At 39.3% G+C, this 16464-nt stretch overlaps 1 protein-coding gene across 1 annotated transcript; it reads left to right on the forward strand.

Annotated features, from left to right (window-relative positions):
* Positions 1–3352: 3352 nt before the first annotated feature.
* LOC131225262 (1,4-dihydroxy-2-naphthoyl-CoA thioesterase 1-like) lies at positions 3353–3996 on the forward strand. Its single transcript, XM_058220763.1, has 2 exons — positions 3353–3661; positions 3763–3996. Exons 1-2 carry the CDS (start codon positions 3539–3541, stop codon positions 3979–3981), a joined length of 342 nt encoding a protein of 113 aa, XP_058076746.1. The 5' UTR covers positions 3353–3538; the 3' UTR covers positions 3982–3996.
* The last annotated feature ends 12468 nt before the right edge of the window (positions 3997–16464 follow it).

Raw genomic sequence — 16464 nt, forward strand, 5'->3', positions numbered from 1 at the left:
ACATGGGAATTCATGGATTGTTGGCTACATTGAAGGCTTTTGGGTAAGTAGTTTCAAACCTTTTCTGTGCTGTTTTTTTTCTCATCTATGAAAAATGAGGGCTGGTTGTAAATGATTTACAGGTTGTGTTTGAATGATAATTCAAGCCCGTAAAGGTCTTTTGATTTAGAAGATTCAGCTTATCAGAATTTTTAATTGTTTTTTTTCTTTTCTTTTACATTGTAAATAATTTACTGGCATTTTTTCAATTTTGTAATCGCACTTGTTACAACTTTTACCGGCGTTTCTTTTCAGCGGCATTATTATATCTTTAAGCGGCGTTTTTATAGTTTTTACCGGCGCTTTATAGTTTTTACCCGCAATCAAAAATTCGCCGGTAAAGGAGAGTAAGCGCCGGTAAAGTGTGGCTTTTAGCGGCAGCCATCAAAAACGCTGCTAACAAGGTGCGACCGCCGGTAAAAGATATAGCAACGCCATGTATCCAACCGCCGGTAATTATTATACTGGTGGTTTTTGAGCCGTTTAGGGGCGGTTTTGGCCGCTGGTAAAGGATATTTTTCTTGTAGTGTTGGCTCCCATCGAATCTGAATGGTCCATGTATAAAAGGAAATTATGATTATTTGATCATCGGCCTATTAGATTAGTGGACCTTTGTTAGACAATTAAGGGTACGAATGAAGGGCAGATGAGGGGCGAGAAAAAGAGGAGACCGGTGAGCAACCGATTCTTAGTATTTTCTTTGCTATGGCCCATACAAGTCCTCCATCCTACTAGTTTTTAAGTGAATAACCTAATCTAAGCTATGTCACATAATCATTAAGGCTATTTGGAACTTTGGATTAAATGGTATGAAATTACATTAGAGGGAAGTAACATCATTATTGCACAATGATTACATATACGGAAACACATGGTATTTTGACGGTCAAATCTTATAGTTATATATGTAATCAATACGCCAGTTTTCAACAAATGCCAGCCCCTTGTTAGTATATTTAACTTAGGTGTATATGAATGGATTGCATGAGCAAAAGATATGTACCTAACGTAAGGTCCACAATTATAGTGGATGTATCTATTGTTGGGACCGAATGATATGGGATATAGATTAATTCAATTCTTTCCATCATTTCCAAATGTTGAAATTGGCATGGTACTACAACAATTTAGATTTTTTGCGACAAGTCAACTCGTCGTTAAAAACCCTAAACTCGTCATTAAAAGAATTTTGCGACGAGTGTTGCTCGTCGTTAATTTTGTTGCAAATATGATGTCACAAATTCTATTTAACGATGAAAACGTTAACCCGTCGCCAATGACTCAAACATTTGCGATGATCTAATAACTTGTCGTAAAATATAACTAATTAGTGATAAGTTGACACATCGCCATTGCAATTCCATACCAGCTGATCTGAATTCCAAGCAAGCCATGAATTTCTATCAAGCTTTTGTGTAATGCTTTACTTAATCATAAGGTCACACCTAAAAAGGTTGACAGGTCAATGTAGCTTACATGGATTGAAAGAAGAAATAAAGAGAACTGCAGCTACATGATTCATGCCTCTTGTAAAACTCAGTTGTCACTTGTAAGGATAAAATTGTCCAAAATTAATGCAATTAGATATAATATATATAATATATAGATATATGCATAGGCATACCTACCATCGTTGTACCATTATAATTTTTTTATTACAACCCACGGATAATATAAGATTATTTATCATTTTTTTTATTACATCCCATGCAGAATATAAGGTTATGATTATGTTAGTGAGTGGATCACTTGTCAGACATCACGGCAGATGGTACACGCTGTGAACAAGCGATGTATTGAAATCGGACTTGGATTCCATAGTGACACTTCTAGTACTAGTAGGTGTTGTGGGTCCCACAATGATGTATGTGTTTTATCCATGCAGTCCATCCATTTTGCAAGCTTATTTCAATGCTTTATCCAAAAAATGAGATAGATCCAAGTCTTAGGTGGACCACACCAGAGGAAATAGTGGTGATTGAATGCCCACCACTAAAAACATTTGGGGCACAAAAGTTTTGGACCAAGCTGATATTTCTATTTTTCCTTCATCCAGGTCTATGACCTAATCAGCAGATTGGATGGGAAATAAGCATTTCAGCTAGCCCCAAGCACATTTTAATGGTGACCATTCAATCACCACCATTTCCTATGGTGTGGTCCATGTGAGATTTGTATCTAACTCATTTTTTAGCTCATGTACAAAAATGAGCTATAAAAATTGATGCACCGCATGGATAAAACACATACATTATAGTAAGCCCATGTAGCTTTTCCAACATATACGTGTGCTCTATCTAATTAATATGAAACCATCCATTTTCATAAGAGGGTGTTTGGATGCTTATAAAGTCATTAAGTTATAATTCGATTACAAGTAATTTGATTACAAGTGTAAAGTGTTTACTTATAGTTCTATTTGGCTTTAAACTATAATTTGATTACAAGAAAATACTTATTTGTGTGCGGATAACTTGAAATTTGTAGCATTTATTTAGGTATTCACTCACAACAGAGTTTGGATTGGTAAATTCTTTAGAAATAATTAAATGACATAAAATTTTTATGTAAGATATATCATTAGGATAGTTCAATTGATAAAGCATGTGGCTAACTTTTACGATAAACAAATCATTTGATGAGCCATATAAGTGAACCCACCAATTCAGATATAGCATTAAGGTATAACAATATCCCACTTTATGAGAAATTTCAACCCTAGTTACAACAAAGAGAGAAAGATGGAGAAATTTGTCCTCGTTGGAAGATGATCCACAACTCTTCCTGCTTTAAAATATTTTTAAAATTATAGTTGTTACCTGAAATTCTTTACCTGTAATTTAAAATATGACTTTTTCTCATATTTCAAATCACAACTAAAAGTTGTAATTAGATTACAGCCTGCAATTTGATTATAGATAAATATACCCATCCAAACGATGTATGTAATTTGATTACAGACAGATGTACCCCACCCCAAAGTGGACGGTTTTCCTAACATCCCTTCGTTGAAAAAAAAAACAAAACAGGGTGGTAGGTGCATGTATGGCCCATCTTTTGAATGAACTGGGTGGGAAGAACTTTGGGCTAAGGAACGTAAATGCCAAAACTACCCTACGCCAGAAGTCCAGGTACGGGGAGCATGTTTGTGGCCCACGCATGAGAGAGAGAGAGAGAGAACCTTACACCAGAAGTCCAGGTACGAGGAGCACGCTTGTGGCCACGCATGAGAGAGAGAGAGAGAGAGAGAGAGAGAGACCACGCATGAGAGAGACACAGGAGAGAAGAAAGGGGATTATAAGGGGAGAGATAACCCAACAGTTCTAAAGAAGAGAAATAAAAAGAGGGAGAAATCCCTACAATCCTAGAGAGAGAGAGAGAGTATCAATCCCAACAATCCCAGAGAGTAAGAAAGATATAAAAAGAGATCCCAACAATTCTTTCCCAAGAAAGAGAAGAAGAGAGATAGAAATAAAGAGATCCCAAGAATCTCAAAGAGATGGAATCAACGTCGAAGACAGCGTCCCTCGATCCACCCCTCCATTCGCTAGGCTTTGAGATCGATGAATTATCACCGACAAGGGTCACCGGACGGCTGAAGGTGACCGCGATATGCTGCCAGGTACCGTGTATCTTTCAACCACAGCTATAACATGCGTCTCCTCTATTTTTATTTTTATTTTTTAATTTTCAACCATTGATCGGTTGGATGGTCATGATCAGCCTTTTAAGGTATTACATGGAGGCGTATCAGCCCTCATCTCAGAGGCCCTAGCAAGCATGGGGGCCCACATGGCATCTGGGTTCAAGAGGGTTGCTGGAGTACAGCTCAGTATCAATCACCTCCAATCCTCTAAGCTTGGAGATGATATTGTGGCAGAAGCACATCCAATCAAAGTTGGCAGGACCATGCAGGTTAGCATTTCATTTGACTTTTACTAATTCTAAGTTTTTTTTTTTTTTAAATAAAATAAAATCTTATAGTGATTTTGATTAGTGACTTTCGAGTTGGATCCGGTTCAGCACTACTTGTCGGTATTGAGAATAGATGGCCACTTGGATATGAAGCAGCTTGCCTACTACCTTGCCTTTACCAACCTTCAGTACTGGTCAGTGCTCCGTGGGCTCCACCATGATGTATGTATATTATCAATGCCGTCCATCCATTTTTCCAGCTCATTTTAGGACATGAGTTCAAAAATAAAGAAAATCCAAGTCTCTGGTGATCCACACCACAGGAAAGTGGTGATTGAACACCCACCATTAAAAACTTCCTAATGCCCATTATAATGCTTATTTGCCATCCAACCTTCTGATTAAGTCACACGGACCAAGATGAAGGGAAAACACAAATATAAGCTTGATTCAAAACTTTGGTGGTACCTAAGAAGTTTTTAATGGTGGACATTCAATCACCACTGTTTGTTGTGACGAGGTCCACCTGAGATTAGAATCTGCCTAAAAATTAAAATTAGCTGGAAATGTGGATGGACGACTGATGTAAAGTGGGACACAGACACTTTCATGGTAAGGATGGATCAGAGAAAGCCTGATCAGAGGTGGAAATTATCTGGACCATCAGACCTTAAATCAGTCTATCTCGCAAATTAGGATGCGCTTTTGGATATATTATATATAATTTTGGGGTAGGTGGACCTATTTAAGCCAACCAATGCCTCGATGCTGGGTCTCCCAGGCCGGATGTGTAAGATTCCATCAAACCAACAGTCAAAAGTCTCATTTAGTTTCTTTTTAACTATAAATAATGAGTTTTATTGAGTATAACTTTTGATTCTTTGAGTTGTAAAAGTTATGCCCCGACGTGAAAAGTGCTTAGAAAAGTTAGGAGAGTAAAACAGTTGAGCCAAATTCAATACTCACTATTTTTGGCCAAAAACCACAAAATCTGATAGGAATAGAGGTTGTTTATAAATAGTAAGTTTATTATTTATAATAAGTCATGTTTTTAAGATGTTTGAGTTGGAGTCCAAGTCTAAACTCCATTCTAAGTTTGAGTTCCTTATTTAAGGAGTTGTAATTTCATTTTTTTATCATCAATAAAGTTATTCCAAATTTATTATGAGCTATTCTTATCCCTCGTTGATTCGAAGAAGTTCTTTGAGAAGTCTAGAGAACTCAAGGAAGTTCTTTGAGAAGTCTAGAAAGCTTTATAGATTCGTAGTTATCCCTAAGGAAGATGGTGTTCACATCATCACATCTGCCTGCACCAACAGCATCGATAAAATACACACATCCTAGTGAAGCCTACATATCTTTTAAATCACCCTCCCCAGCCCTGGAGGGGTCGATAAATATCCAACCGAGTCCCTTGGATCTAGTTGTCCAAAGTTCAAGTCAACCACCAACTCGGCCGATCGACTCATGACTCAACTCAAGACTGCCCAAGTTGTTTGTGTTGCCGAGTCAAAATACCACCATTAGCCATACGTCTCAAACCTATTGAATTGGATGGTCCGGCCCACAAGAAGTTTCTAATGGCCAATCACAACTATTTCTAGTGGCTCATTTTTTGAGCTCATTCCCTAAAATGATCCAACAAAATGGATGGACAGCGTGGATACATGACACATATATCATGATGGACCCCATAGTCAGGGATCCACCCACGCCGCATCTCTTCGATTTCATTGAGTAGACACGTGGGGATGCGGATTGGCACCACCGATTTCGATGGTGTGTTAACATAGCCAAGTTCTGTAGGTCCCATCATGAGGTATGTGTTATATCCAAACCGTCCGTCCATTTGACAAGCTCATCTTAAGGCTTGAACCAAAAAATAAAGTAAATCCAAAGCTCAAATGAACCACACTACAGAAAGCAGTGGGGATTGAACGTCTATAGTTGAAACCATTCAAGGGGTTAAAGAAGTTTTGGATCAATATGATATTTGTTTTCCCTCTTCATCCAAGTTTGTGTGACCGTGTGATCTTATGAACATATTCGATGGAAAATAAATGTCATCATAATCCCTAAGAATATTTTAACCTTGATAATCATTGTCCCACTGTTATTTGTGGCGTGGTCCACTTAAGCTTTAGATATGACTCATTTTTGGGCTTATGTTCTAAAATTATCTCCCTAGATAGATGAAAGGGGTGGATATAATAAATACAACATTGTGGTGCCCATGTAACTTTGATTTCCTTTAAACCGTTTGTACAACTCGGAGCTAAAGTATTACTTGTACTCTTCCTACGACACGTACCACACCAGCCAGGTGGTGTGTGGTACACCAACCTATCTGCTTCCCACATGACATGTGGAAAAAGGAATTGGCTACTCCCCCAGCCACTAGCCAATGGCCAGTGGTTCGGTGCTCTGTGGGCCCGCCATGATATGTGTTTCGTACATGCCGACCACCCACTCTTTCATGTCATTTTATGATATGAGCCCAAAAATGAGGTTATCCAAATCTCAAGTGGAACGCACGGTGTTGATTGGACGCCCACTATTAAAAACTTCTCAGGGGGCCACAAAAATTTTGAATCAAGTTGATATATATTTTTCCTACATCCAATTCTGTATGACCTAATCAACAGATTATATGTCAAATAACCATTACAGAGGCCCCAGGAGGTTTTTAACGGTGGACATTCAATCAATACTGTTTTCTCATGGTGTGGTCCACTTGGGATTTATATTTACCTCATTTTTAGGATCAAGCCCTAAAATTATCTTTCAAAATGGATGAACAGCGTGGATTAAACAAATACATTATGATTGGGTCCACATAGCACCGACCACTAGCCAGTGGCTGGTGTCCAACATGTGAGATCATGTCCTCTCCTTGACCTGCACTAACTTTGAGTCCGTACGATTCATTATGAAGTGGACATTCTAACCCAGTGTCAGCCACATTCAATCAATAGAACCTTTTCAACTCCAAAAGCCGAATAACAATGCATACTCAGGCAAAAGGGCACAGGATGCAACTATCTTTACCTTCACTTGCACCATAGCACCACACAATGTATGAGCCACGTTCCTTTCCTTTCAACGACCAGACATGTGGCCCATGCCCTCTCCTTTCTCTTTCAAAAGGCCAGCACTCATTAGAGCCTACCATTCCCTCTCCTTTCGAATTCGAAAGGCCAACACTCATTAGAGCTGGTACCATTCGAGTGGGCTTGTGAGCTCAGCCGTGTTGGCCACGTTCAATAGTATCCTGTCAACTCCAAAAGTGGAATAATAATGTATAATCAAGCAAATGAATAATAGATGTAACAATTTCTATCTTGACTTGCATAATGTAATATGAATCACTTAAATTGATGTGGCCATCAATCAATGGCTAATCATCAAAGCAGTTATAAATTTTGATGTAGAGCGGGTTGCGGAAACTGCCAAGATGGATCAGAAAAGGCATGGTCGACGGCAGAAATGATTCAGACCATTAAACCTTAAATCGGGCTTATCTCACAATACGGAATGAGTTATCAAACATAAAAATATGATTTCGGGGTAGAACGAGCTACTTTAGCCACCCAACCCCGCTATGTCGGGTTATGCAAGACAGATTTGTGAAATACCATCAGATCGATGGTCATTTCTCTATTTTAATTCCATTTTTATTATAAATAGTAAATTTTAATTTGATTATAACTCTTCATCCGGTGGGCTTTAGGAGTTACCCTAACCTTAAAAGTGCTTTAGAATAATTAAGAGAACAGCTTGGTGAAGCGAAATAGGACACTTACTATTTTTGGCTGAAAATTGTGAAATCTATGAGTTTTAGTTGTAATATGATTATGAAATTTCTCCGAATCTTTTTTCTCCCTATTTAAAGGGTTGTAAACTTGTTTATTTAATGAATCAATAATTACGAATTTTTTATAATTTATTTCTTCTTTTTTTTTTTGTTCTTTTCCTTGTGGATGTAATTATCTTTGAAGAAGATCGTGCTCGACCTCATCACATTCATCCCTGCATCTGAAAGATCACCTTGAACAGGTATACATCTCTTCTAAACAGGCAGAATCCGGCTCCATTTATTAAAGATTGAAGAAAAGAGATATGGGCTTAATTGTATCCTGGGATGTATTGACAGGAACCGAATTGCAAACTCAAGGAAAGCGATTCCGCGACTTGAAGCCGCTTCCCACTGTAGTTAGTTACACCCACCAAACCTAACACACCCCCACATAAAAATAAATCATAAACAAAGATCTGGGTCCCACCAAAACCAACATCCTGCATGCGTATTGGTTATTATTGGTCAAGTCAGCAGTGGTGGCTCCCTGACTTGGGCCCATGGTTAGATAGGTTAGTACTGAGTCAGCCAATCCGAGCCTTGAATTTACAATTAGAAGATTCTATAATGGAATTTTACGACCGCATGTTGAAAGGTCTGGAATGGCTTGAATTTGCAGTAGAAGATCCCACGCTAACTCATCCTGAATGGAATCCTACGACCGGATGTTGAAAGGTTGGGAATGGTGGTCCAGAGATGGACGGTTCTTATTTTACAAGCAGACGTCCTTGAATTAGATGGGGCCCATTGGCAGAGTCTTCCAGTCGTTCCAAGTTTCATGATGCAGGGCATCCACTATGGGCCCACCAGATGAATGGTTATGAATGTGGGTGGGTCATATGCCCAATGGTGGGTATTGAAATCTACCATTTTGCGTGATCCTGCAACCTCCTAAACCATTTTTTTCAATTAAAAAAGAAAAAAAAAATTGAAACTGATAGGAATGCTCTCGAAAGTTAGGCACGACAACAAGGCTTCTTGTGCAATTCGGTTTGCTTGAGTACGTCCCACCTGTCCTGGTATACCTCGCAGCTATAGCAGCCGCTCGTGGGGTCTTATTCAGTGATCGAAACCATTGATCTCGTCAGACACGAAGTGGACGGTGGATATCTCCAAAATCTCTAATAATAGAGATTCAGAACTTGGGATCAACTGTCCAATAGACATCTTAGTTAAGTGGTCCATATTCAAATCTAAATAAATATCAAAGCGTTGAATTATTTCAACTGAAAATTTTTAAATCCTTCATCCAAACTAAGACCCACCATAACAACAGCTTAGATCATTGAAACATACCCAAAACCATCATCTGTGATCCCAACTTATGCTATACCAACAAGTACTCCCGCGTCATACCAAACTTAATTTCTTAAAAGAGAGGTGGTAAGTTACCGACGAGAAAAAGTACACCCAAAGCATCAGCCTTTTCTTTTGTTCTTGACTGGGTTAGCTCTCAGTCAATATAGACCGTCGCTCGACTATGTGAAATCATCAATCAATGAGGACCATCCAAATTCTTATAATGGTCCACAATCTCAGAGACTTCCCCACTACTACAAGGGTCTATAAAACCCCAAGTCCTCTATTGCCTCGGTCACTGCAAAAACCAAAACCAGCTCTAGTAATAGTAGACTGGTGCACTCTTCAAAATCTTCAACATGGCAGGAAAGAGAAGGAATGGTGGAGAGAGGACTTCTGTTTCATGCCTAGGTGCACTCTTCAATATCTTCAAGTCTAGAAAGCATTATACAGAAGTTGATGGAGTCCACAAAGGAAGGATGTGCTGGAGTGACGAAGATCAGGGCAGCTATGTCGCCGAGCTGGACATAGACGACAAGGCAGGTGCTTACATCAACAAATTCCATAACCACGTCACGGATTCGGAACGGTAAATGGGTCTGATTGGTCTGTTTGGAACGCCGCTCGCCAGTCACATTTCAATAGGTGTTTTGCATTAATACAACTTCTTCTTCGTGTGATTTTTAATTTTAAGTTATATGTAAGATTTAATGTAACATTTCTTAATATGAATAACCTTTTCTTTTTTATCTTGCTGTTCTTGTTGTTTTTGTTGGGTTTGGAGGAGGAAATGAATTGAATTATAAACATTCATACTGATGAAATGTCCTTCGACTTGAAGTTGAAAATTTGATAGTTTAACGTTATCATACAATGTGATATAATTCAATTTAATATTACATCCAAACAGGCCTACTAGAAATTTAGAGGGAGTCTTTTGAATAATTTGAACCTTGCAGGCAGCTTATGTAGACATCACATGTGTGCCGTCATGGTGCACAGGTGTGAGATCCAATCCATTCATCATAGGGGTATCGTTATATGTATGCCCTGGCCCAAGAATTAGGTCAGTCTGCCGGTTAGATGGTTCACAATTTAATAATGCAAGTGTACAGTTGTGAAGAATTTGGCCTACGTCCACCTATTTTTAATATCACGTCACAACTGGTGACAGACCACCGTTATTTTTGGACAAGAATATCTACGTGCAAGACCCACCTAATGGACGGCTTGGATCTTGCAACTATTTGCCATGCTGAATATGTGGTGGTCGTGTAGTTAGCTGCCATTGTGCGGGCTTAGCATTTTTTTGCGGGTTTTGTTTTTTTTCAATATAACCCTTACTTTCAGGGCTATTGACTGAAAAACGCCTGCCACAGAAAGAAACACTCATTTAACCTGTGGTTGTCAATCAACTAAGAAAAACAGGATTACCGTGTGAAAGAGACAAGTTGGATTTGCCTCGGCCCTTTCGTTTTCAGGTTTATACTAAGGCAGTTAACATGTAAAAAGAAAAAAGGTACGATTTGCCCCTCGTGTACTTTTGTTTTCACAGTTACACCTCATTTGAAGGGGTGATGGTTTTCACAGTTACACCTCATTTGAAGGGGTGCGCATGTGGAAGATTGATGGCCCCACGTTTATGTATGTGTGTTATCAATGATGTCCATCAGTTTTTCCATCTTATTTTAGGCCATGAGCCCAAAAAGAGGTGGATCTGAATCACAGGTCTAAGAAGATTTAACTGGCCATTAATATCCACACTTTCATTTGGTGCTGTCCACCTACAGTCGGTGTCTGCCTCATTTGGGTCTTGGCCTAAAATGAACTAGCAAAACCGATGGACGGAGTTGATCAGACACATATATCACGGTGGGGCCTAGGAAGTTTTCAACAGTACGCATCAATATCCCCACTGCTTCGTTTGGTGCATTCTGCCTAGAGCTGAAAGTCGGGCAGGTTGGTGCGCCGCTCAGCCCCTTCCCAACCGAAGGTTCCTATACCTTAATCCTAACGCAATCCAACCCAATTTGGGGTTGGGAATTCTCAACCCAAGCCTAACTTAAGCGGGCTTGGTTGGGTGGATACAAGTTCATAATATTTCAATACACGTCTTATTTTTCATACTTAAGATTTTATTAATTATATATATATAGTTATTTATTATAAATAATTTTATTTTTTTTCTCAACAAACAAGTTAAAATATAAGACTATTCCTTTAATAGTCATGTTGTGTAGCACATAATTTATTTGAGAGAGAAATTATGTTGTGTAGCACATAATTTTCTATGCCTTCAACATAGACGATATATACTCAATTATAATTTATAACTTACATGTCGATTGGGTTCGAGTTGGGTCTGGCAACCCAAGCTCAAGCTCAACCCAACCTTTATCGGGTTGTTGTTTGTATAGCCCAAGCTCGAGACCAAACCCGATACATCCCACATGATCCCAACCCAATGTCGGATTGGTCATGGGACGGTTGGGTTGAACCCGCCGGACTTTTAGGCCTGGATCCCTCATTTTTTTGCTCATGTCCCAATATGAACCTACAAAATGGACATAGATGGACGATGTAGATCCCATACGTACATCATGGTGGGTGTAGATATAAAATAAGTGGGCGCTACAGTGCTTGACACTACTTAGCTGGATGGTGTTGGAGTCACTTCCCAACCTGCTTATGTGTCCGAGACCATGGGTATAAAAGGATGGCTATCTACATGCCAATCTATGTGCCAATGTGGCAGCACGTGTGGGATCTAAGTTGCACATGACTGCATCCACACCGTTTAAATGCCCTTGAAAGAACTAGAGGCAATCCAGTCCACGATTATCAGGTGAGGTACAATTTTTACAATAAATGGACGGATGAAAAGTGTTCCTGAACTATCCTTTAATTTCTGATTTGTGGCCCATTTGATGAGTGGAGCAGCCAGTTCTTTGGTGAAGGGCATCTACACATGGGGCCCGTCTTATAAACGGTATAGATCTCACATACATCTGTTGCAGGTGGCACATGGCCTTATACAAGCATATGAGATACGCTAACCTTATTGTAGGTGGAGTGATAACTCCACGGCCATACATATATAGTGGGGACCACCTTACTGTTTGTGAGAAATCCACTCGGTTCATCTATTTCGCCATCTCATTTAAGGGCATAGGCTAAAAAATGATGTCGATCCAAAGCGATCAGGTCATGGGCCACATGACAGTAAACGGTGGGAATGAACAGCACTGTGGAAACATTTTGGGGCCTCTGTGGCACTCACTTCAAGCATTGGATCTAGCTAGTTTTTTTGGGCCCACGCCTCAAAATGAGATGAGAAAATAGATAAAATAAAAAGTTAAGAAGGGTGGTGATAGAATGGAGAAATAGCTAACCTTTTATTTCACACACACTCACACCACAATAGGTATTCGAACCCACATGCTCACTCACATTGATGTTTATCATCTCATTAATGGTATGGATTAAAAAATGAGGCCGATTCAAAGTAGAGGTGAACCAAACTATAGGAAATAATGGGATTGAACAACACCATTAAACATTTTGAGGCCATCGTAGAGCCTTCTTGAATCATGGGGATCTACTTCATTTTTGAGCCCATGCCCTAAGATGAGCTAGGAAATATTGATTTCTCACAAACATTAGGGGGGCATTTGGCGCATGATATTAGATGAGATTAAGTGGGATAGAATTGCATTTGGTCCCGTGCAAATTCCATCGCCATTTGGGGCCTGTTTGGCTAGGCGAATCCCATGGGATTAGAAGGGATGTGATGGATTTTAAGGTAATGATGGTGGTGTCAGTGGATTGGTTTAAGATCCATGGGATTGCTATATCCCGAAACAAGTTCACTGGGTCTGTTTGGCATGCCCGGTATATCCCAGGATTTACCTTCCAATCTGTCTAACCAAGGGATGGGATCAATTTTAACGTAACGATGGTGATGTCGTGGATTGTTTTAAGATATACATGGGATTGCTTATATCCCAGGACAAGTTCACCGGGTCTATTTGGCTCGTCATGTATATCCTGGGATATCGCGATCCCATCCCTCCTAATACTGTGGGATCGATCCGGCCAAACAGGCCCTTGGAAGATGAGAAAGGTTGGGATTAGGTGGGATGGAATTGCATTTGGTCCCATGTGATTTCTATTGATATTGAAATTTGCTACACATGTGGGCCCCACATTGATGCATGTGTTTATCCATGTCATTCATCTATATATACTGTTTACATTTGACATTAAGTGAACGACATCCATTGTGAATTTGGTCCGTTGATTACAATTCCATAGTCCACCAAACAGGATTTTTCTTAATCCAATCTTTTCCCGTAGCAAGAATTTTATCCCAAACATGGGATTGAATAGCTAAAATACCATGGTATTTCCATACATGCAATCATTATGCAATAATGATGTTAATCCCATCTAATACAATTCAATGCCAATTTATTCCCTGTACCAAACACGCTCTTAGGGTTGGCCCCATGTACGGATGGAATTGGGTCCCACATTAATTTATTCAATTCATTGCAGTCATGAGCAGCAGTAGAGTAGTTATGATTTGATTTAACTGAAGGGCATTTTGACCTTCTAGAAAATATAATTCTAAAATCAAATATAATTAGGGGTGTACACCGAGTCGAGCTGGCCTTAGCTCAACTCAACTCGGCTCGGCCACTAGCTAACCCTAGCTCGAACTCGGCTCAGTCCTTGAGTCTGACTAGTGAGCTCGGCTTGGTTCGGTCAGCAACTCAGGCTAGTTCAAGCCAAAATCGAGCCTCTGTAGCATTTTCACAAACACATGCTGTGTACTTTCAATATTTCATTGTATGTAAAACAGTAGGAGCTATTTACAAGTATTTCATCTAACACCTTGTAGGCAATATCAAAATCAAGAAAAAATGATATTTGTTTTATATACATACCTTCTTTCCACTAGCCGACACTTCGTTGAGTCATTTCATCAAACACTTGGTGAACAACATCAGTATATACGTAACCGTGTCACTAAACTAGTTTGTTTCGAGTTGGGGTTCGATCCAAGTTGAGTTGAGCTCGGGCAAGCTCGAACCCGGTTTGAAATTTTTTCGAGCTCAAAAAATCAGCTCGACTCGGCTCGAACTCAACTTTGAACTGAGTCGAATCGAGCTTTTTTGAGTCGAGTCGAGCCAGCGAACCGAGCTAACTCAGTTCACGTACACCCCTAAATGTAATCAACATGGTATTATACACAAGCATGGAGATGTTTAACGGCGGAGAACTTAAGCCAGTTACTTTAAATACTTTAAAGTAGAAAGGCTTGTGTGAGCCAATTGCCTTAAAAGGCAGGGCAGTTATAAGTAAAAACAAAAAATCATTTTACATTGTCTGCTGCGTGAAATTTCATGAAAATTTGTACTGAGGTTGACTGATTAGTTATAAATTTCATAGTATTTGGTGGGAACAAAAGCACCCTTTACTTTTTTCACACATTTTTTTTTTTTTTTTTTTGGTTAGAAAATAGATCTACGGAATGCCTCTTTCACTTGCACATGTTTCCTATATTTTTCGTACTTGGGTTATGATAGCATGCCGGCCGGACCCGCATGACAGGTCCCATTCACAGCCCGTGTAAAAAGGAGGACGCAGATTCCATGTGAAAGCCTAGGTGGGGCCCACTGTGATGTTTGTGAGAAGTCCAACTTGTCCATATCCGTTTTAAAAGCTCATTCCACCGTAAATAAGGCAGATCCAAAACTCAAATGAACCACTCTAAAGGATCTAGTGGAAATGCAGTTGATACTGTTGAAATATTCATATGGCCACAAAAGTTTTGTATCAGAATGATTTTTTTGGGTGTTTTCACTTTATCCTAGTGGGAATGACCTTATAAACAATTTGTTGGGTGATCGCAGAAGCACATAGAGATGAATCTAGGATAGCAATTCAAAAGAACCAAGCAAATACAAAGAAAACACAAGGATTTTAATGTGAAAAAACCATTTTGGAAAAAAAAAATCACGGCACAAAGCAATAGATGATCACTATGAAAGCAAAAATTACAAAAAGAGAATGTTTATCCAATTCAAACAACCGCGAATCTCACCCTTGCTACACCTCTTTGAAATCCTAGGACTATTTAGAAACCCTTAGAATACCTCCCAATCCCGTTTACACACATATATAGCCTTATAAAGAATCCCAAATGAAATCGGAAACCAATCCCGCAAATTTATAGTTTTGCGTAAAATCTGTATAGAATCTGTCAACGCCATCGAAGAGTCATAGATGGTGTCAAAACTAATCCTTCGATGGCATTGAACACCTGTTAATGGCATTGAACTAACACCTCAACTGTCCAAAGATAACATGATTTTTCAGAAATTCTCGATGGCATTGAAACAATGCCCAGTTTGTCCAACAATCAACTGAAGAAAATCCAGAAAACATTGATGAGATCGCGATCGAACTATTCGATGTCATCGAAAGGCTGTCGATGGCATCGATAAACCCGATATCTGACTCGATTTAATACATCAAATATAACATAGCTTAGATGACATATAAACATCAAGGTGGAGCCCAGAAAGGTTTCAACTGTAGGAATTTCTTTTCCTAATTTTTCCTCCGTTTGGCTTACTTAAGTTTTGAATTGCCTCATTTTTACATAACAAGTCCTAAAATAAGCTCTCAAAATGAATGGACCCCACCTAACCTGCAGGAACTTCCCGCTAAAGGCTTTGGCACAAAATCTGCATCCTAAAAAGGGAGTGTTGTTAAAGGAAAGCCGGTGGTCCATATGCATGGCTCACAATACTCACTGCCGAATGAATGGACGTGATCTATGACATGTGTGCCCTCTATCCTGGGAACTAGGCACCACATGAGAGGCGTGTGGGGCCTGCATTTCCTTAAATGCCAAGTGTTCACTCCCCAAGTATAGGGTTGTGATGTAGTAATAAACTCGGTAAGACCGAGGTCGAATCCACAGGGACTGAAACTTGTACGTAAATTGAAACTAACTAGAAATAGAACTAGCCTAAGATGCAATCTAAATCAAATATAAATTGATGAATAATGGTGAGAGATTAATGTAAAACTTAAGGAATTTAGAGGAAGGAAACTAGGGATTCAGAGGATCCACTTGTAGGGATCAGGGAGATCTTATGCCTGCATCAAGAATTATGAAATTTAAACTGAACTTTACTTGATCTGGTTTTCAAGAGATGAAAGGTATATGAATTAGAATGGATTCCATCAGCAAACCATGCCCAGGAGACAAAGTAAATAACAGAATTAAACTAATTACCAACCAACCAACAATGTATGAAGATCAGGAAGGGTACTATCAT

The sequence above is a fragment of the Magnolia sinica genome, chromosome 14 (genome assembly GCF_029962835.1).
Source record: "Magnolia sinica isolate HGM2019 chromosome 14, MsV1, whole genome shotgun sequence".
Taxonomy (NCBI): Eukaryota; Viridiplantae; Streptophyta; class Magnoliopsida; order Magnoliales; family Magnoliaceae; genus Magnolia; species Magnolia sinica.

Excerpts from the sequence above, each read along its gene's own strand:
- LOC131225262 (XM_058220763.1), top strand. The coding sequence starts at position 3,539 with ATGGAATCAACGTCGAAGACAGCGTCCCTCGATCCACCCCTCCATTCG. Across the intron at positions 3,662-3,762 it reads TGACCGCGATATGCTGCCAG|CCTTTTAAGGTATTACATGG; the intron begins GTACCGTGTATC and ends GGTCATGATCAG.